This window comes from Saccopteryx bilineata, chromosome X (assembly GCF_036850765.1).
Source record: "Saccopteryx bilineata isolate mSacBil1 chromosome X, mSacBil1_pri_phased_curated, whole genome shotgun sequence".
NCBI classification, from domain to species: domain Eukaryota; kingdom Metazoa; phylum Chordata; class Mammalia; order Chiroptera; family Emballonuridae; genus Saccopteryx; species Saccopteryx bilineata.
Genome location: NC_089502.1, coordinates 120,126,262 through 120,146,306, shown reverse-complemented (window position 1 = coordinate 120,146,306; position 20,045 = coordinate 120,126,262). Strand labels below are relative to the sequence as shown.

General features: G+C 41.1%; 1 protein-coding gene across 5 annotated transcripts in view; it reads right to left on the bottom strand.

Annotated features, from left to right (window-relative positions):
• The window catches only part of DMD (dystrophin), a 2,360,554-nt gene that overhangs the window by 812,556 nt on the left and 1,527,953 nt on the right, over window positions 1-20,045 (bottom strand). For all 5 annotated transcript variants that reach the window (XM_066250305.1, XM_066250306.1, XM_066250308.1 and 2 more), the window contains one exon: window positions 4,652-4,753. In XM_066250305.1, coding sequence (XP_066106402.1) covers window positions 4,652-4,753 — 102 coding nt within the window. The remainder of the gene's footprint in view (window positions 1-4,651; window positions 4,754-20,045) is intronic.

Sequence of the window (20,045 nt, the reverse complement as noted above, 5' to 3'; positions counted from 1 at the left end):
TTCAGTCTTCCTTTGTCTTATCAACTTGGTATGTTTTTAATATTCTCCAAACCCAAAGGATACATGGTGGAACCAGAGTGAGTTTTACTTAAGTTCTGTTTCTCCCAAACGAGCTGACCTGAGAGGAAGTGGGGAAGGGAGAGGGGGAGGGGGTAAAGGGAGGAGAAGAGGGAGAGGGGGGAGGGGGAGAGGGGGGAAGGGGGGAAATGGGGAAGTGGGGAAGGGGGGAAGGGGGGAAGTGGGGAAGGGGATAAGTGGGGAAGAGAGGAAGGGAGGAAGTGGGGAAAGGGGGAAGAGGGGAAGGGGGAAGTAGGGAAGGGGGGAAGGGGAGAAGTGGGAAAGGGTGAAGAGGGGAAGAGGGGAAGGGGGGAAGGGGGGAAGGGGGAAAGAGGGGAAGTGGGAAGGGGGAAGAGGGGAAGTAGGGAAGTGGGGAAGGGGGAAGGGGGAAGGGGGAAGGAACAAGGGGAGAAGTGGGGAAGGGGGAAGGGGGAAGAAGGAAGGGGAGAAGTGGGGAAGGGGGAAGGAGGAAGGGGAGAAGTGGGAAGGGGAAAAGGGGAAGGGGGGAAGGGAGAAGGGGGGAAGGGGGGAAGGGAGAAGGGAGGAAGAGGGAAGGGGGAAGAGGGGAAGGGGGAAGAGAGGAAGGGGGAAAAGGGGAAGTGGGGAAGGGAGGAAGGGGGAAGAGGGGAAGTGGGGAAGGGGAGAAGTGGGGAAGTGGGGAAGGGGAAGAGGGGAAGTGGGGAAGGGGGAAGAGGGAAGGGTGGAGGTGGGGAAGGGGGTAAGAGGGAAAATGGGGAAGAGGGGAAGTGGGGAAGGGGAGAAGTGGGAAGAGGGAAGAGGGGAAGTGAGGAAGTGAGGAAGTAAGGAAGTGGGGAAGGGGGGAAGGGGGGAAGGGGGAAGGGGGAAGGGGGGAAGAGGGAAGGGGAAGAGGGGAAGGGGGAAGAGGGAAGGGGAAGGGGGAAGAGGGAAGGGGAAGAGGGGAAGGGTGGAGGTGGGGAAGGGGGTAAGAGGGAAAATGGGGAAGAGGGGAAGTAGGGAAGGGGAGAAGTGGGGAAGTGGGAAAGGGGAAGTGGGGAAGTGGGAAAGGGGGAAGAGGGAAGGGTGGAGGTGGGGAAGGGGGGAAGTGGGGAAGGGGGAAGGGGGAAGAGGGGAAGGGGGAAGTGGGGAAGTGGGGAAGGGGAAGTGGGGAAGGGGGAAGAGGGGAAGGGGGAAGAGGGGAAGTGGGGAAGGGGAAGAGGGGAAGTGGGGAAGGGGGGAAGAGGGAAGGGTGAAGGTGGGGAAGGGTGAAGTGGGGAAGGGGGAAGGGGGGAAGAGGGAAGGGTGGAAGTGGGGAAGGGGGAAGTGGGGAAGGGGGAAGGGGGAAGAGGAGAAGGGGGGAAGTGGAGAAGGGGAAGTGGGGAAGGGGAGAAGTGGGGAAGTGGGGAAGGAGAAGAGGGGAAGTGGGGAAGGGGAAGAGGGGAAGTAGGGAAGGGGAAGAGGGAAGGGTGGAGATGGGGAAGGGGGTAAGAGGGTAAATGGGGAAGAGGGGAAGTGGGGAAGGGGAGAAGTGGGGAAGTGGGGAAAGGGAAGAGGGGAAGTAGGGAAGGGGGGAAGAGGGAAGGGGGAAGGGGGGAAGTGGGGAAGGGGAGAGGGGGAAGAGGGGAAATGGGGAAGGGGGAAGTGGGAAGTGGGGAAGGGGGAATGGAGAAGGTGAAGAGTAAATGAGGAGAGGGAAGGGGGAGTTGGAAAGGGGAAGGGGTAGGGGGAAGGGGGGAAGGGAGCAAGGGAGAAGGAATGAAGGCAGAAGGGGAACGGGGAAAGGGAAAGAAAGAAGAATTCTGACTCTACTAAATGGTTTTAAGGGATGCAAAAGGGAGAGAAAGTGAACATCTCCCTGCTCTTTCTTTGATTTCAAAAAGGTTTAATTCCCCTTTTACACCATGAATGCGACACTAAGAAGTAGGTACGCACAGGTGTGACAGTTCCCAGATATTAAAGTGGCCCAGGAGTTGAGGGTATGAGTGGAAGTGTGGTAAATTATGATCACCTGCTTGGGTTGTTTATATACAGTGACAAAAACATAAGCCAGCCAGAGAAAGACAAATACCACATGATTACACGTATATGTGGAATCTAGTGAACACAATGACCAACCAAACAGAATAGAAACAGACCCATAGAGACAGAAAACAGACGGACATCTGTCAGAGGGGAGATGGTTTGGGGGCTGGGTGGAAAGGGTGAAAAAAACAAAGAAACTCCTAGACACAGACAACAGAATCGGGATGAGCAGAGGGAAAGGGCGGGAGGCAGAAGAAGATAAAGGGGTCGACGGTGATGGAGGGAGACCTGACTTGGGTGGTGAACACACAATGTGATATACAGATGATGCACTACAGATCTGAAACCTATATCATTTTATTAACCAATGCCATGCCAATACATTCAATAAAATTTTTTTAAGTTTCTAATTGACTTTCAGTTAAGATTTCCCCTCTTATTTTTTTTTCTTACAAAGGGCCAAAATGAGAAGCCAACTTAAATGCACATTTGTGTGCTCTATAACAATTGTACCCAAACCTGCATAACACCTTTGAAAATCAAACAAGTGTAGACAGAGTGGGCCTACAAAATGGCCCGCTTGTCCGTTTCAGTGCTTGCTCTGGAAGTCAGTCTGTTACCCAGGAAGGTGCCCGCCACGGGCCTGGCTTGGCTTGGGGTATCAACAGAAACCCTGAGTTCGCTGCTTTCTGGACTCTCCACAGCTCTCTCATCTAAATGCTAAACGCGCCCTGGCCGGTTGGCTCAGCGGTAGAGCGTCAGCCTGGCGTGCGGAGGACCCGGGTTCGATTCCCGGCCAGGGCACACAGGGGAAGCGCCCATTTGCTTCTCCACCCCTCCGCCCCGCTTTCCTCTCTGTCTCTCTCTTCCCCTCCCGCAGCCAAGGCTCCATTGGAGCAAAGATGGCCCGGGCGCTGGGGTTGGCTCCTTGGCCTCTGCCCCAGGCGCTAGAGTGGCTCTGGTCGCAACATGGCGACGCCCAGGATGGGCAGAGCATCGCCCCCTGGTGGGCAGAGCATTGCCCCATGGTGGGCGTGCCGGGTGGATCCCGGTCGGGCGCATGCGGGAGTCTGTCTGACTGTCTCTCCCTGTTTCCAGCTTCAGAAAAATGGAAGAAAAAAAAATAAATAAATAAAATAAATGCTAAACGCATTGTTACTTCATGACAATGATAACACCAGGCTTAGAACTGGATTGAAATGATCATTACCGTATCTCCCCGTGTATAAGACGCATCTCAATTTTGGGGCCCAAAATTTGAAAGAAAAAAAAAAGTGTATTATATAAAAGTTATTGAACTCAAGTTTTATTCATCATAAAATTCATACAATTTCTCAAGCGGGAAATGCAAATTTAAAAATCTATAACCACTGTATAAGACGCACCCAGTTTTTAGACCCTGAATTTTTCAGAAAAGAGTGTCTTACACATGGGGAAATACGGTATGCTTTCAGATGTTAGGAGTGGGGCAATGCATTCCTCAATAAATGCCTATAGGTATTTCTAGAGTGCCTTTAGCATCTCACATGAGGCCATTACATTGAGGCTAAAACTTTAACTTTACCTAAGAAAAAGCCCCTTGTAAACTGTAAGGAAAATAAACAATCATCTACAAATGAAGCTGAAGCCACACTGTAAGGGGTGACCTTAGAGACAGAGTCTAAGTCACAGCAATGCTGTTTGCAAGGACAAACTAGGTCCGTATAATGGGGTTATTGACCTGCACTGTTTTAGAGCAGTTTTAAACATGAGGGTGAGGCTCACTAAATCTCAGGCTGCGACATCAGCTAGAGAAACCAGGGCTGATCAATAAACAGCCACCATTACAGGGCTCATGGGGGACTTCATCATAATGGGAGCCATTCTAATTTTGTTCAGGTACAGAAAATAAGGTAAGCCATACCTAACTCCATTTATCACTGGACTCTCATTTGCAAATGGAAGCCATTGATTAGCTATTTTTGGAAACCGGGCTGGCTCTCTGCTCCTCCTGTAGCAACCCGTGCATAAACGTGCCCTGGACTTCAAAATGCACACAAGGAAAGGAAAGGAGCAGAAAGCTTTCTCCCAGGCCAGCTTTTGTCACCAAAGAGGGAAGCAATTACGTGACATTTCACTAAAAATTCTTGACCCAATAAAGTACCGAAGCCCAAGTGTTGACTCCTCTTTCATAAGAAAGAACAATAGAGAAAAGAAAGGTCACAGACCATATTGTGATTCTTTACAGCTGTTGGAGACAGAGCGTATGATGCAGGAGCTTGATTTGAATGAAACCAAACAATTTGAAAAACATTAAGGCTGGCCAGCAAAGCAATACAGCCTCAAAGAATTTAATCTACCTTGAAGGGGGGACTGCTTTTCGTATTGATGGCTGTGCACCAGGACAGAGATGAGTCCTTTAATGCAATGACTCATTAATAGTCTTAAGATCACAATTCAGAAATAGGATGTGTTGATCCCAAAGACAGCTTTGCCTCTGCTGTTGCAGTAGGGCCGATATTTCTTTACAAGTTATTTCATTGATTATAAACAGACCACGTCAATAGCAAATGTACGACAGGGGAAGCATAACCCATTATGAGGTAATGAATATTGCTAGAGCTTGCTTCATTACCTTTACTGGCTGAGTGGCTGGTTTTTCCTTGTACAAATGCTGCCCTTTAGTCAAAATCCCTTCCACATCCGGCTGTTTAGCTTGAATTGCTACTTCAGTTTCCTGGGGAAAAGAACACATACAGTGCAGATTAACTTCACAGTTAGCAATAAAATTACTAAATTTATCTATACCCTTGGAGACACCACATGTATTGCAGATCAATTTCTGCAAGGTACAAAGGGACACAGGAAAAGTAGCTTCGACAGCAGAGAGAAGAAATAGGTCTTTGTGAAACACGCCCAAGTTTTCAAAATTGATACAAAATCTTCTTAAATTATATTGTAATACTACAATACAGAAACAGACACTAACTTTCCATTTGTCAAAAATAGTAAAATGCAAGAAGGAAAATCATGATTTATGAAGGGGAGTAATATGAATACATACTATCGTTTGCATCAATAATCTCAGTAATCCTAATGTTCCTTTTACTTTACAAAGTTCTTCATTTAACAGGCCTCTCTTTGGGGCTCTGGCTACAAAATTTTCTTTTGAAATAGAAACCTAATAATTCTTTGCACATCACTGCCAAAATTAAGTTTCTTTCATAAAGAGCAAACACTTAAAAGCACAGGATTGAGGCTTATTCATTATTAAGCAGTCAAATGAAATCAACCTTCTGAGACATGATTAGTGGGTTTTAAGAAACTTGTTTGTTTTTCCTTAGTCCATAGAAAAGACTAAAGTATGACCAAAAACATAACCTCTTTAGATATATGAATATAAAGTGCTTTGATACTGGCTTCTGTCTAGCTCTCTTGAAGACAGAACAAAAGGAATGTGCATAAATTGAAGCTGAAAGAAGTGAAGTTAAATATTACAGAAGACTTTTTGGATGGAACACTTGTTAAACACTAGGATGGAGTATCGATTAATCAATGTCAGGCATCAGTCAGGGCCCAGGCAATCTTCCACTGATAGCAACTCCTGATTAACCCGTATCTCTCTTGCTCCCTCTCCTACCCGGGATCCTCCCAGGACTGCTGCATGTAGGGGTCATCACTGCCACTGTGTCTGTAGCTGTTCTCTCAGCCCATTGGGGTTGGGAGCCCTGTGAACCCAAATTACTGTAATCTTATAGGACACAATTGGGTATCTTGCAATGTCTGGGTGCTCAGCACAAACTCTTGAGACCAATTGTTTTTGCAGTTCTGATTACAATAAATATCAGTGGGAGGTGGACACTTTGGTTAAAAGTGTCCATAACGTCAAGGCTAACCCTGTGTGTTAATGGGTACGTATGTAAAACACACACATATGTATATAACAACTTTAGGGATAATTTGGAAGAAACAAATTTAAAGTTGTAAGTATTCATTTAGTCTTCAGGATAAAACATTCGAAAAGTGATTTTAAAAATCTGGCAAAATTGTAACAAGGTTAACCCTTTGAGTAGTATGAATGTTCATGTACGTCCTCGTGCCTCCTGACCATCCAGAGTATGATCGATTTATTTTAAAAATGTGTAAGGCAACAGTAAAAAAAGGTAAATGTATATACGTTCTTCTTGTGTCCATAAATTGGTTATCAAACAAACATGATTTTACGTTAATAAAACTGGAACTGGAACTAATCTCACTTTTTGAAAACAACAACAGCAACGACAAAAAATTTCACTCCCAGGGGTCAGCGAGCACGAAAAAACTCACTATTCAGAGGGTTAAATTCAGAGCGGACTCTGTGAAGGTGGAGTATATCTACCTCCCTTGTAAAATTGTTTATAAGTGCATCTGCTATAAATTCTAGGCCTCCAGAAAATGACCACAAATAGTCAACAATTTTACCAGTGCTTCTCCTATGCAGCCAAATGATTAACACACTTTTCCCTGTTTCACGTCCTCATTTGCAGATACATTGTTCCAAAGATCGCAAAACACTGATGTTACTATTCCGAAGGCACTGGCAAATCCACAGGGTTAGGAGCCCACATTTGATATTACAAGGAATTCCCTTAAGAAATAAATATACACATCTTAATTCGTGAAATTTTCATCAGTGAATGAACAGAAACAGCAACAAGGCTGACACCAGGGCAACGCGGATACTGCTTGGAGCTGTGAGTTCTAAGCAGGTGCTTGTCGGATGGGCTGAGAAAAAGGTGGCACACCGTGTGAAATGTCCATGTTTGGCACCCGCAGAAAGTAAAATATCCCTTCAGGTCACCCAATTAGCCCCAGATTCAGTCCTCGGATTAGTGAGCTTTGCAAAGTCATATCATTTCTCTGTATAGAAATGCTTCCTATTAGCATGTCTTTCATCACCACGAATGTCATCTCTTCATTCTTCAATGAAATCATGACGAGTTTAAGTCCCTGGGTGAGATTCATAGCTGGTCCTACAGAAATGGAGTAATGCGTGAGAGAAACCATGTTCATCTCTCAAATGCGTCTGGTTATTTCCCTTTGACACTTTTTTTGGAGAACTAGATCCCTAATTACATGCACCTTTGAAAAATCTCCTTAGAAAAACCATTCTGAGGATAAATTTCTACACTTTACCTCACTGCATTTATTTGCAGTGTGAATTTATTAGCTAAAAGGTGGGTCAATTATTCAGGGTCAAATATTGCCTGAAGGGTCAACTGTAGTGAATCCAATTAAATTCACTCAAATAGTCTTTGGCATGTTTTTCTTAAACTAGTGAGAGCAAAATACACTATAAAAAGCTGGAAATGATGCTGAAAAAAAGGGAAGTATACATGAAATAAATTTTAAAATTTTCATAGCCCTCCATGCAATTAAAACTTGACATGGAAAAGTCAAAGAGCAAAGCAGCATAAACGAACAAAAACCCCAGCCAAACTATACTGCTCACAAAAATTAGGGGATCAGGAACGTCAGATACTCCAGCACTTTCAGCCTTTTGTACAGTGCATTTTCACCAATGAAATAAAAGTTGGGTTTGCCTCTCATTTGCATAATCAAACAACTTTCTTTGACTTGTCATTTACTTTTCTGATGTCCTTGTTTAATAAAAAAAAAAAATCAAATGCTTTCTTGCCTGACCTGTGGTGGCGCAGTGGATAAAGCGTCGACCTGGAAATGCTGAGGTCACCGGTTCGAAACCCTGGGCTTGCCTGGTCAAGGCACATATGGGACTTGATGCTTCCAGCTCCTCTCCCCTTCTCTCTCTCTGTCTCTCTCTCCCCTCTCTCTTTCTCTGTCTCTTTCTCTTCTCTAAAAATGAATAAAAAAATGCTTTCTTTATCGCTTCATATTCATGTAAAAATATCCCCTAAATTTGTGAGCAGTATAGTATATATGACTGTGTGAAGAAACGACTAAAATCCTTAGCTGTGTGGAAAAATGCCAACAAACTGCTATAGTGGTATTAACTGCTGTAGTATATTAACAAAGTATGGTTGCTAAAAGTTTATTTGGTGTCAAGCACTGTGTGTTTCATTCATACATTGTTTCCCCCTTGATACGTACTTACACTCCTACAAAACGCATATTATCTGATTTTGCAGGTGCCGAAACTGAGGGATATTGAGGCAATTTGTCCAAGACCACATAGCTTGCAAATGGCAGGCTTGAGGTTACAATCAGGAAGTGTGCTGCAATCTCTCCATTTTATCCCTTACTCTGCTGTGTGGAGTGCGCATGTGTGCACGTGCCAAAATCGGCAATCGTATGTCTTAATATGTTAAATGTCCTCCTCCTCTTTAAGGCCAATACATTCTATAATGTCCTTCCAGGGTGTAATCGAGAGGAAACACTGCATCTTCCCACAGAAAAGGAGATAAATTCTTACATAGCCTTTAAAATGCTCCAAGGGTGTCTTTCTTTGTTTGGGTTTATGATGGCCAAACCGATGATTCCGAGGGTCAGAGAATTGAACCGAGTAAACCTTCTAGCTCACAAATGGCCGCATGTCTTTACATGGTTTAAGATATGGTAAAGGAGGTCACAATGAAAATGGAAACACAGCTAATTATAGTGGCCAGCTTTTATAAGTGGAAAGCTTCAACTTCAAAGAACATTCAGACAAGAAAATCTTCATGGGATTTCACACACACACACAAAACTCACTTCTAATAATAGAACGTTTCCATTTAGATTTTCCTCTGCCTTATTCTTAATATATCCCTGGCGATGTAAGTTTGTCCAGCGGGACTTAAGACCCTTATAATGTGACTAGAGGTTTATTATTGTCCGTTTACTATAATCTCATGCATAATTTTAAGAAAATAATTTTTATTAATTAGGTAATAAGGAATAAGCCTTCATTAATACTCAATAGAAGAATATCATAAAGCATTTTTGAATTCAGCCTTGACAGGCTTTTGATATGGAGGAACTCGAAGCACCTTCAGTCTTACTTATTTTTTATTAAATAACAACGAAGCTGGTAGTCTGACGCAGTAAAGCAATAGTTAGTGAGGAAAAGAGACTAAATAACACCTTTGAGCGTGAGAGTAACAATTCATATGCAAATTAATATATACTTGAATTTTCTAAGAATTGATTCATTGAACATTATATTTATAATTAAACATTAAGCGGATTGTGCATGTGTTTTTAACTAGAAATTTGGCGTTCCTAAGGATAGTGTAACAGCTATATTTGCTTGTTTTCTTTATTATTTTAAATTGATTTACATCCCCACCATTTTACCCATTGTTAACCTTAGAATATAGGAATCTATATGCATATATGTGTATGTATATAGTATACATTTGTGTGTCTGTGTATATATATATATATATATATATACATACAATATAAGGAGGATACAAACAGCCTTTGCACATATGTTCCAACATTTGCTTGTTTATTTATTCATTTGACAAATATTTACTGACAATTTTAGTACATTTCAAAATTTTGGCTAGGACCTGCGAATATTATGAGGCAGAAAGCAGACCCTTGGGAAGGCCCAGACACACAATCAGACGTTAAGCTCAGAGAACAAGTATAATGACCAGCAAGGCGCAGTGGAAAGTGGGGCACAGAGAAGAAACTGATCAGTTCTGACTTTGAAGGACAAGATGGTAGGGACAGGCCTCATGGGGGAAGAAAGGCTTGAGCAAAGGCTTGGAAGAGAAGCAGGTTGTACACCTGGTTGACAATGGGGCGGGTGATAAAAAATCTTGCAAGAGCAAGTCTGAATTATGCGAGAAAGGAGCCAAAGCAGCGTGAAGAGCCACGTAGGCGAATGGGAAGATGTGGTGCAGGAGCAGAAGGCAAGAACCAGACGAAAAGAGGCTCTTTTCTACCGCTTTTGGGACCTTAGTGGAGATGCCACTAAAAGGTTTTAAACAAGGGTATGTATTTTCTTTTACTTATTACTTTTTATGATTATTTTATTGTTTTTAGAAAGAGGAAGGGCGAGAATGAAAGAGAGACAGAAACATCAGTCTGCTCCTGTCTGTGCCCTGACAGGGATTGAACCAGCAACCTCTGTGCTTCAATACTCTAACCAACTGAGCTATCCGGCCAGGGCACACACTTTGTATTTTAATTAATGTTCATATGTAAATATAAGAATAGAAAGATAGGTCTTGGCTGGTTGGTTCAGCAGTAGAGCATTGGCCCAACGTGTGGAAGTCCCAGGTTCGATTCCCAGCTAGGTCACACAGGAGAGGTGCCCATCTGCTTCTCCATCCCTCCCCCTCTCCTTCCTCTCTATCTCTCTCTTCCCCTCCTGCAGCCAAAGCTCCATTGGAGCAAAGTTTTCCTAGGCGCTGAGGATGGCTCTGTGGCCTCTGCCTCAGGTGCTAGAAATGGCTCTGGTCACAACAGAGCAATGCCCCAGATGGGCAGAGCATCGCCCCCTGGTGGACATGCTGGGTGGATCCCAGTCAGGCACATGCGGGAGTCTAACTTCCTCCCCACTTTGAAAACACACACACACACACACACACACACACACACACACACACACACACACACAGAATACAGAGATAGATATAGTTTACTATATTGCATAGTTTTCCATTCACCTCTCAACAAGATATGTATGCTGTTGTTAAAAACAAAGAAATTCAAGATAAAATGAAAACTTTTTCCTTAACAAACATAAGTGCTCATAAACTTACTTTAACCACAATCTATCATTTTTCCATCAAATCTAAGGTATCATGGATTTTAAGGGCTGCTGTTATTTTATGGACCGGTAAGAAAGTTTACAAACAGCAATTAGACTCTGTAGACACTATTGTGGGATGTATCTCAATTTTAGAGGTGTTGAAATGTAAAAAAATGCATTTTGGAGTCAATGGAATTCTATATTTGTGAATACTGTGGTTTATTAGCTTATTATTATTCATTAACTCTGTGAACATGGCTGCCATGTGCGTGAATACATTTTGCTTAGAATTAACTTTGGGGTTGACCATGTGCCTTACTTTGATCAATGAACTGTGAGTGGAAGTGACTGAGCTGGGTCTTTAAGGGTAATTCAAGATTTGCTAGTACTTCTAGTTCCTGTCTTCTACCATGAGTCAACAATGTACCATGTAGAAAATGCTCATTGTTTGGGTTCTAGAATAAGACATTTGGAGCGGATCCACAATCTAAAATGAGAAAACTTAAACTTGACCGATAGCATGGGGAAAGCTGCAGCTGATCTGCAGACACATGAGAGAATAATGTATGTTTGTTGTTATAAATCACTGGGATTTGGGGATTGTTTGTTACTGCAGCTAGAGCTGACAATTACATTACAGTGAAACAAATATATATATGTGGCTTTATATATATATTATATATATATATAATATATATATATAATATATATGACTTTTTGGTATGACAAAAAAAAAGTAAGCCTTTAAAACAAATGTGCCCTGGTCACATCTACCGACTGCAACATCTCTCATTTCACACCCAAACTATTTGCTAAGAAGGGTGGCAAGAAGCAAAAACTGAAATGGAATCAGTATTGTGTTAGAGCCTGACTTCTCCAGCCTACGTTGTCAGGCAGACTCTGACAAATGAAGGCCGATGGATGGGAAAACACCACATTGTGCAGTTCGGTTTCTTTCTTTCCCCTCATGCTGGGTGACTGTTCTTTTATTTATCTACAATTAGGTTTGCTAGACCACGGCAACACGGCTCTCCTTCACAGGAACCGCATGTTGTTAAGTATGTGCCAAGCTGATTGACGAAGAATGACATGTTCTCTCTTTCCATCCTGAGCTAATCAAGGGCATCCCACCAAACAAAGGGTTTTTGCTTTTTTTTTTTTTTTCTGATTTAGAGATCTATGGATTTCAAAAATAATCTGCCCACATATACAAAGTATAAGGCAGTATTGATTTTTAAAGTGGCAAGTGTTATGAAACCAAGAAGATATAATCTACCAAGGCACATACTTAAAATGTTCAAGGCCAGTAAAAGAGTGGACCTAGGTGTGACCATCAAGCAATGAAACTGATACCTCTCTCACAAGTGCTCCACTTATCCAGACGGGGTTTCAAATTCTCACTGGCAGAACTATTTTTGTGAACAAAATCTTGCCCCCAAACCCCCAACATAGTAATTCATCCAGTAAATATATACTGAGGTTTAGAGCACCTATACTGTTCTAAATACTGTTTAAGTGCTGGATATGTAACTGTGAATAAACAGAAACAAAATTTTCTGTTCTTGTGAAGCATACACTCTACTGAGGGCAATAGATAATAAAAATAGAAATTATGATACTTAAGAGGGTGAAAAGTGCTAAAGAGGAAAAAAGAAACCATTAGGTGGCGATAGGAGATGTGTGTGAGGCATGAGAAGGTGGGAGGTAGACATCTGAGAAAGTACGTACCTTTGAGAAGATGGTATTTGAATAAAGATAAGGAGGAAGTGAGTAAATGAATCAAGCTGCTATCTCAGGAAAAAACAATCTATGCAATGGGGGGGGGGGAGCATGTGCAAAGACCCTGGTGTAGGAGGGTGTCTGGCAAGTTCAATTTAAAACAATAATAAGGAAGTCATGGAGAGTGGAGCCTAGTGAGCAAGGAGAGAGTAGCAAGAAGCAAGCCAGAGACCCTGGCCGGTTGGCTCAGTGGTAGAGCGTCGGCCTGGCGTGCAGGAGTCCCGGGTTCGATTCCCGGCCAGGGCACACAGGAGAGGCGCCCATCTGCTTCTCCACCCCTCCCCCTCTCCTTCCTCTCTGTCTCTCTCTTCCCCTCCCACAGCCGAGGCTCTGAGGATGGCTCTGTGGCCTCTGCCTCAGGCGCTAGGATGGCTCTGGATGCAACAGAGCGACGCCCCAGATGGGCAGAGCGTCGCCCCCTGGTGAGCATGCCGGATGCCGGGTGGATCCCGGTTGGGCGCATGCAGGAGTCTGTCTGACTGCCTCCCCATTTCCAGCTTCAGAAAAATGCAAAAAAAAAAAAAAAAAAAAAGAAGCAAGCCAGAGAGGTTGGAGGGTAGGTCCCACAAGGGAACTGTGTCAGGACTTTAGCTATTTCTCAGTGAGATTAAGAACCAGAAGAAGGTTTTCAGTAGAGGAGGATGTGAACTGACATATTTTTTTTAACAGGTTCATTCTGGCTGTGTTAAGATTAGATTAAAGGAACGTACAGAACAGATAGCAGTTATAAGCAGATTCCCAAGGGGATTTGTTAAATGTACACTGCGTGAAAGTAAATACTTGTTTGTGATAACCTAATGCATTTACGTGGAAAATCTTTATACACAGTTCTTAAGTAAAGACTAAATTTCGAATCTGGTTTAATAGTGACACAGAACACTGCTTTAAGAAGAGTCATGTATTGAAACTGGTGTCTCCCCAGGTTTCACAACATCCGTAATCCTCAGTGGTGAAGCGCATGGGCTCTTCTCGAGCCTGGCTATCTATCTAAGTTGCAATTCTGTAATGACTATTTGTAACAGAAATCATATGGCCCAGAAATCCTAAAGAATATTCTAAAACCTTTGCTCTCTGGCCCTTTTCAGAAAAATCAAGCCAACTGCTGATCTACAAATATGTTTGGGATTTGTGGCTCTAAAATCCCTCAGGTACACAGAGAAATTATACGGGTAGTTATTTTTACAGATAAAGCATGAGAAAGCTCTTTTGCCTTTTGCCTCCTTACATAGACTATAGAGATAGTCAAACAGCTTATAGTTATATTTTGGAGCAGAGTAAATACTTTAGACCAGGTAGTAAATATTTTAGGCTTTGTGGGGCATATGGCTTTTGTTGTACCTGGATTCTGTCATTGTAGCATGAAAGCAATACATAAACTAATGAGTATGGTTGCGTTCCAATAACATCTTATTTACAAAACAAGTGGTTGGAAGAATTTGGCCCTTGGACTGTAGCTTGCTGACTCCTGCTTTAGTGTATGTATTACAGTGTTGTTCAAAGTTACCAGATTAGGGATAAGAACATCTGGGTTTTAGGGTTATTAATTCATGAGTTGGGGCAAGTCACTTAAAGTCTATGAATTTCAGTTTCTTTACTTATAAATTGAGTGAAAATGACAGAGAGTATAGTGGATAAAGGATTCACAACATATTTTGCCCCTGCAGGAGAATTTGACCTTGGAGGAAACTTCTAGCTGTATTCACCCTGGACACCTAATGAAGTTGGAATGTCAACTGTGTTGGTAGGCAACATTGCTTCTGACTAAAAAAAAGAATAAAAAGACTGATTGGTTCGTTACAGCTGGTTTAGGAGTTCTATAGATGAAGTAGACTGCTCACAAAAATTAGGAGATCAGGGAACGTGCAGACACTCCAGTACTTTCAGTCTTTTGTATAGGGCATTTTCACCAACGAAATAAAAGTTGGTTGTGCATCTCACTTTCATAATTGAACAACTTTCTTTGACTTGTTGTTTGCTTTTCTGATGTTCTTGTTCAATTAAAAAAAAAAAGCTTTTTTTATCGCTTCATATTCATTTTGAAATATTCCCTACTTTTTGTGAGCAGTATACAAATGTCTAAGGCAGGGGTCTCAAACTCAACTCAGCATGTGGGCCGCAGAGCAAGATCACAAGCCGTTCGGCGGGCCGCACTAGGTCTACAAAAGGCAACTGTTACGCAACACTTTTCTCACTGCAGTTGAAAACAAAAAAAAATCAGTACAACAAGCACAATCCTACATGCGGTTTACTCAGTGTCACAAAACGACCAGAAACTGTAGTTCGCATCACAACTGCTGTTAACTAAGCTAATATCTAGCTAGGATGCTAGAGAAATGAAAAATACAAGTAGGCCCCTAGGCTTACTTAATTTTATCCAAAATATTTTGAACTTCGTGGATTAGTCTGCGGGCTGCACAAAATTGTTCGGCGGGCCGCATGCTGCCCACGGGCCGCGAGTTTGAGACCCCTGGTCTAAAGGAAAGCCATGATTTGGGGATCCTCTGAGTAAGTAAGCCTTGTAACTGGGCATGCACCTTTTAAAAACCTTGGAAACTACCTATATTATAAGACACTGATTGGCTCCTTGGGTGTGTGAGGCTTTTAGGCCAGGGTTGACTCAGCTCCTCTATGTGAGTCTCCTTCCTTTGCACAGGAGCTGTCACTTGGGAGCAGACAGGTGCTGCAAAGAGGCTAGCTCCCGAGTAGCTCTCTGTGGCCACGATCGAACGCCACAGCAGAGACCTGCCTTCCTGGGAAGCTGTCTTTCTGTTCCTGTATCCTTTTCTAAGTTACTCTGAAGCTGAATGCGGTTAGTGGCAGTCTCATTCACTTGCACCTAAGAAAAGACTCACTGACGGGCTTTACAATAGAAATTTCTAAGGCCCACACTGTGTTTCCACAGAGAAACTGCATTGAAACTGGGACACACTGTTATAAATGATAGTGTGTCAGAATCTAATTGGCAGCACTTTTTTTCTTACTGACAGATAAAATAATGATGCGTATTCTAATCAATGGTATCTCAGAAACAATGAGATATGGTATGTGACTAGGATATTCACAGTAGGTCAGAATCAAATAATTTAGTATATGCAACAGAAACACTGCCAACATTTATTGAGAACTTATTAAGTATAAACATTCTGCTATGCTCTTAAGATAGATCTTAATTAATCTCGCTCGATCTCCACTGCAGAGCCTTTTCGAGTTATTATTCCCATAAAACTAGGGTCATGAGAGCTTAGGGAATATGCCTAAGGCACAGGCTGACAAATGGTGGGTGTGAGATTTGAACCCTGGTCTGTCTGATGCAAATCTTACATAATTACTACATAATAGGTTCTATGGATTTGCTTAAGTATGATGCACATATACAATTAGATATTATTTGATGAATCACAGGGTTTAGAACCAGGACAAAGTAGTTTCGATAAACATATAATTCTAGTTGAAATCAAGGTGTTTCAACCTCAGGACTACTAGCATTTTGGTCTAGACAATTTTTTTGTTGTAGGGGGCTGTCCTGCACTGTAGGATACCTGGTCACTGTCACAAGATGCCAGTAGCTCTTCCTCCTCCCTCAGGTGTGCCAACCAAAAATATCTCCAGACATTGACAAATTCCACTGGAGAATAAAATCATCCCTGGTGGAGAACCACTGAATTATTGAATATGGGAATGAAAAAATGGAAGAATGTCCGTCTTCTTCTCATGGTCTACGTTAGCAGTGTACAAGAAATTGTCTAGTTTTATATGAATACTTCTCTACCCTTTTTCTTATATGGAGCATCATTTGCAATGCCACCTGTTTATATTATACTGCTCACAAAAACTAGGGGATATTTTATCACTTCATATTCATTTAAAAATACCCCCTAATTGTTGTGAGCAGTCTATTTTTCAGATCCACTACTTCGGAGACAGTGACTCTTCAAGTTAATTTGAATGTGGTTCTGATGAGCTCTGACAATAATGGCCTGTTTCAGTTTCTGGCTGAATCATTCCTAAAAACACTGCTTTGAAGTATCCCAAAGGCAATAAGGAATACAGTGGAGTCTATGGACTAGAGAGGCATGAGGAACAGAAAGGAATCTTGCCACGTCACTGAATAATCTTTCTCTTGCTTTGCACATTCACCTTGGCCCAGTGATATTTCCCTTATTTTAAACTAATACAGCACAGCTTGAAGTCAGTATCCATGTGGTAACTGGACACAGTTCCTGATGTCCTGACAGAGAGTATTTAACAATGTATTATTAAACATTAGAAGTTTCTTTTTTTTATTAATTTTAATGGGGTGACATTAATAAATGAGGGTACATATGTTCATAGAAAACATCTCTAGGTTATCTTGTTATTCAATTATGTTGCATACATAGAAGTTTCTTCTTAATATATAAAACAGCAGTTAGGGTAATTTTCATTGAAAGCAAAGAAAAGGGCAATTCAATTCTTACTTTATGATTGACATACACTTCAAACAGAATTAAAGATGCTTTGTTTTTATAATTAAGTGCTGTACCAAAATTATAGTCATTATCTAAACAACTCTTTCTACATTCTTCCAATAGTTGTAAACTGAAGATATCAAATTGCATTTAAAAATACTCCAAGTATATAAAGAACTTATTCAAGTCGACGTCCAGAAGACAAACAACCCAATTAAAAAATGGGCAAGGACCTGAATAGATAGTTCCAAAGATGACATACAGATGGCCAATAGATATATAAGAAATACTCAATGACACTAATTATCAGAGAAAGGCAAATAAAAACCACAATGAAATATCACCTCATACCTCTCAGAATGGCTACCACCAATAAATCAACACACAACAAGTTCTGGCGAGGGTGTGGAGAAAAGAGAACCCTCCTGTACTGCTGGTGGGAATGCAGACTGGTGCAGCCACTGTGAAAAACAGTATGGCGTTTCCTCAAAATATTAAATATGGAACTGCCTTGTGAACCAGCATTCCCACTCCTGGGAATATATCCAAATAAACTAGAAACACTAACTTGAAAAAATATATGCACACCCATGTTCATTGAAAGATTACTTACAATCATGAAGATTTGGAAACAGCCCAAGTGCCCATCAGTAGATGTATAGATAAAAAAGCTGTGGTACATTTACACAATGGAATAATACTGCTTGGCTGTAAAAAAGAAGAAATCCTTCCTTTTGTGACAACCTGGATGGACCTGGGGAGTATAATCTAAGTGAAATAAGCCATTCAGAGAAAGACAAGTACCAAAGGATCTCACTTATATGTAAAATCTAATGAGCAAATTAAATGGATGAACAAACTAGAAACAGAGGCGTGGACACACGGAACATACTGAGAGATATCAGAGGTGGGGTTTGGGGAGCTGGATGAAAGGAGGTGATGGGATTGAGCAGAAAAACCATAGACACAGACAAGAGTGTGCTGACAACCAGAGGGAAAGGGGCTGGAAGTAGGTGGAGTTGGGCAATGGGAGGAGAAATGGGGGTGGGAAGAGACTTGGTTTTAGCCAATGGGCACATGACGCGGTGTGCAGATGATGTTTTGTTGAGTTCTACGCTTGAAACCTTTACAGTTTTATGAATCAATGTTACCCAAAAAGTCAATTATAAAAACAAAATCAAAACCAGAAAACCTTTCAAAAATTACAAAAAATTTTTTTAATTACAAAAGTAGCCAAGAAGTCTGAGATTTCTCTTTTAAATAGACTTTCCTTAAATATGTACAGAAAATAAATAGCTTTTTCTTCAATATTTACAGAAGATAAAGCAAACATGAGAGTTTCTGAAATCAAGGAAAGAACACGATGGAGTCAAGCCCCTTCTTCGGTTCACACACCATGGCGATCTTCATCTAGCCTGCCATACTCAATTTCTACATTGTACTGTAATGTCTACCACCCCAGCTAAGCGGACATTTTCACCGGGCTCCTGTCAAGTCACTGATAAGGTTTAGGATAAGGAATTGTGGACTTGTATTCTACATGCATATAACTGCTAAAATCCAGAATATACAAAGAATTCATATCAATCTGTGAAAGACAGCAAGCTATCCAATAGAAATTGTGCAAACTATTTGAAGAGTCAATCCATAGAAGGAAAAACAAAAGGCTAAAAAACATGACAATCTGGCCTGACCTGTGGTGGCGCAGTGGATAAAGCTTCGACCTAGAATGCTGAGGTCGCCGTTTTGAAACTCTGAGCTTGCCTGGTCAAGGCACATATGGGAGTTGATGCTTCCTGCTCCTCCCCCTTCTCTCTATTTCCCTCTCTCCCTCCTTCTCCCTCTCCTTGCCTCTCTAAAATGAATAAATTAAACCTTAAAAAAATGACAATCTGTGCAACCAGGTATATGCAAATTAAAATAATAAATTCATGCCATTTCCTGTCGCTAGTGGAATGTAATTTATAATATATAATAAAGAAGTGAACACTATCATGAGACAACAATTCTACTTTTAGGTATCGTCACATGGGTTTATGAGGAGAAATACAAAGAAATGTTCTTTCAGTATTGTTTACAATAGTGAAAAACTGAAAACAACCCAATGTTCATTCATTCCTACTCTTATAGCCCTATTGATTGTTTTGTTGCTATGCAAGTTAGAAATATTTTTATCAGATTACTTCTCTAAAGCCACTTTAAATTGTTCTTATATTATAGGTCAAAAATTTTATTTAATTTATTCATAAGCAAAGTTAATGCTTCTATTCATAACTGACTCATGGAGAAATTAAAGATAAGACAATAATACTGTCTCCAACATCTGACTTCAGATATAATAGAATATACAATATAATATCTCAGAAAACATCCCAATTTTGAGTGAAGTACGGAAGGATGCCTACGTGTGTATATGTGCATAATTTTGCATTTGTAATTGCTCCAATTAAGTCAATCACTAATAGCCATTACTATGCTAATACTAAAGATATACTGTAATAAATGTTACCATGAATTATTAATATTGTGTTTCTTATCACCAATTTCATCTGATAATTTAAGAGATAGAGATGCATAGCTATCCACATTTTCTCTACCTTATTCAAAAGCATTCTTTCAAAAAATCTTGAAAATGAAAAGTATGCACACATGGCTTTGCAATTTCATGGGTCAAGAAATATAATTTAAGTTATATCCCATACATTCTTGAGTTCTGTCATATTTTGCCTTTTGAATTAACAGAATTATTAATTTTAAGAAAATCTTATGTTAATGGCTAGCATGTTACATAGTCATTATTATAAATTATTTTGAAACTTGTAAACATTAAAATTAAAGCTATTATTATAATAGTTCAAGTTAAGTAATTATGGCTGTTTTGATTAACTATATACTTTGTGATCAGTAATTGTTGAATATTCATTATGTTCACAGGAGGCAACCAAGTATTCAGAAGTTAGAAGCTATGGCTTCAGAATTATTGGGCATGCAAACTAAGTTTCTAAAATATGTGGGTTGGAAACTACGGAGCAAATTAAATGCATTTATACTGGGTGATAATTTAAGTAGTTAATTTACAACTAAAGTGTTTATTT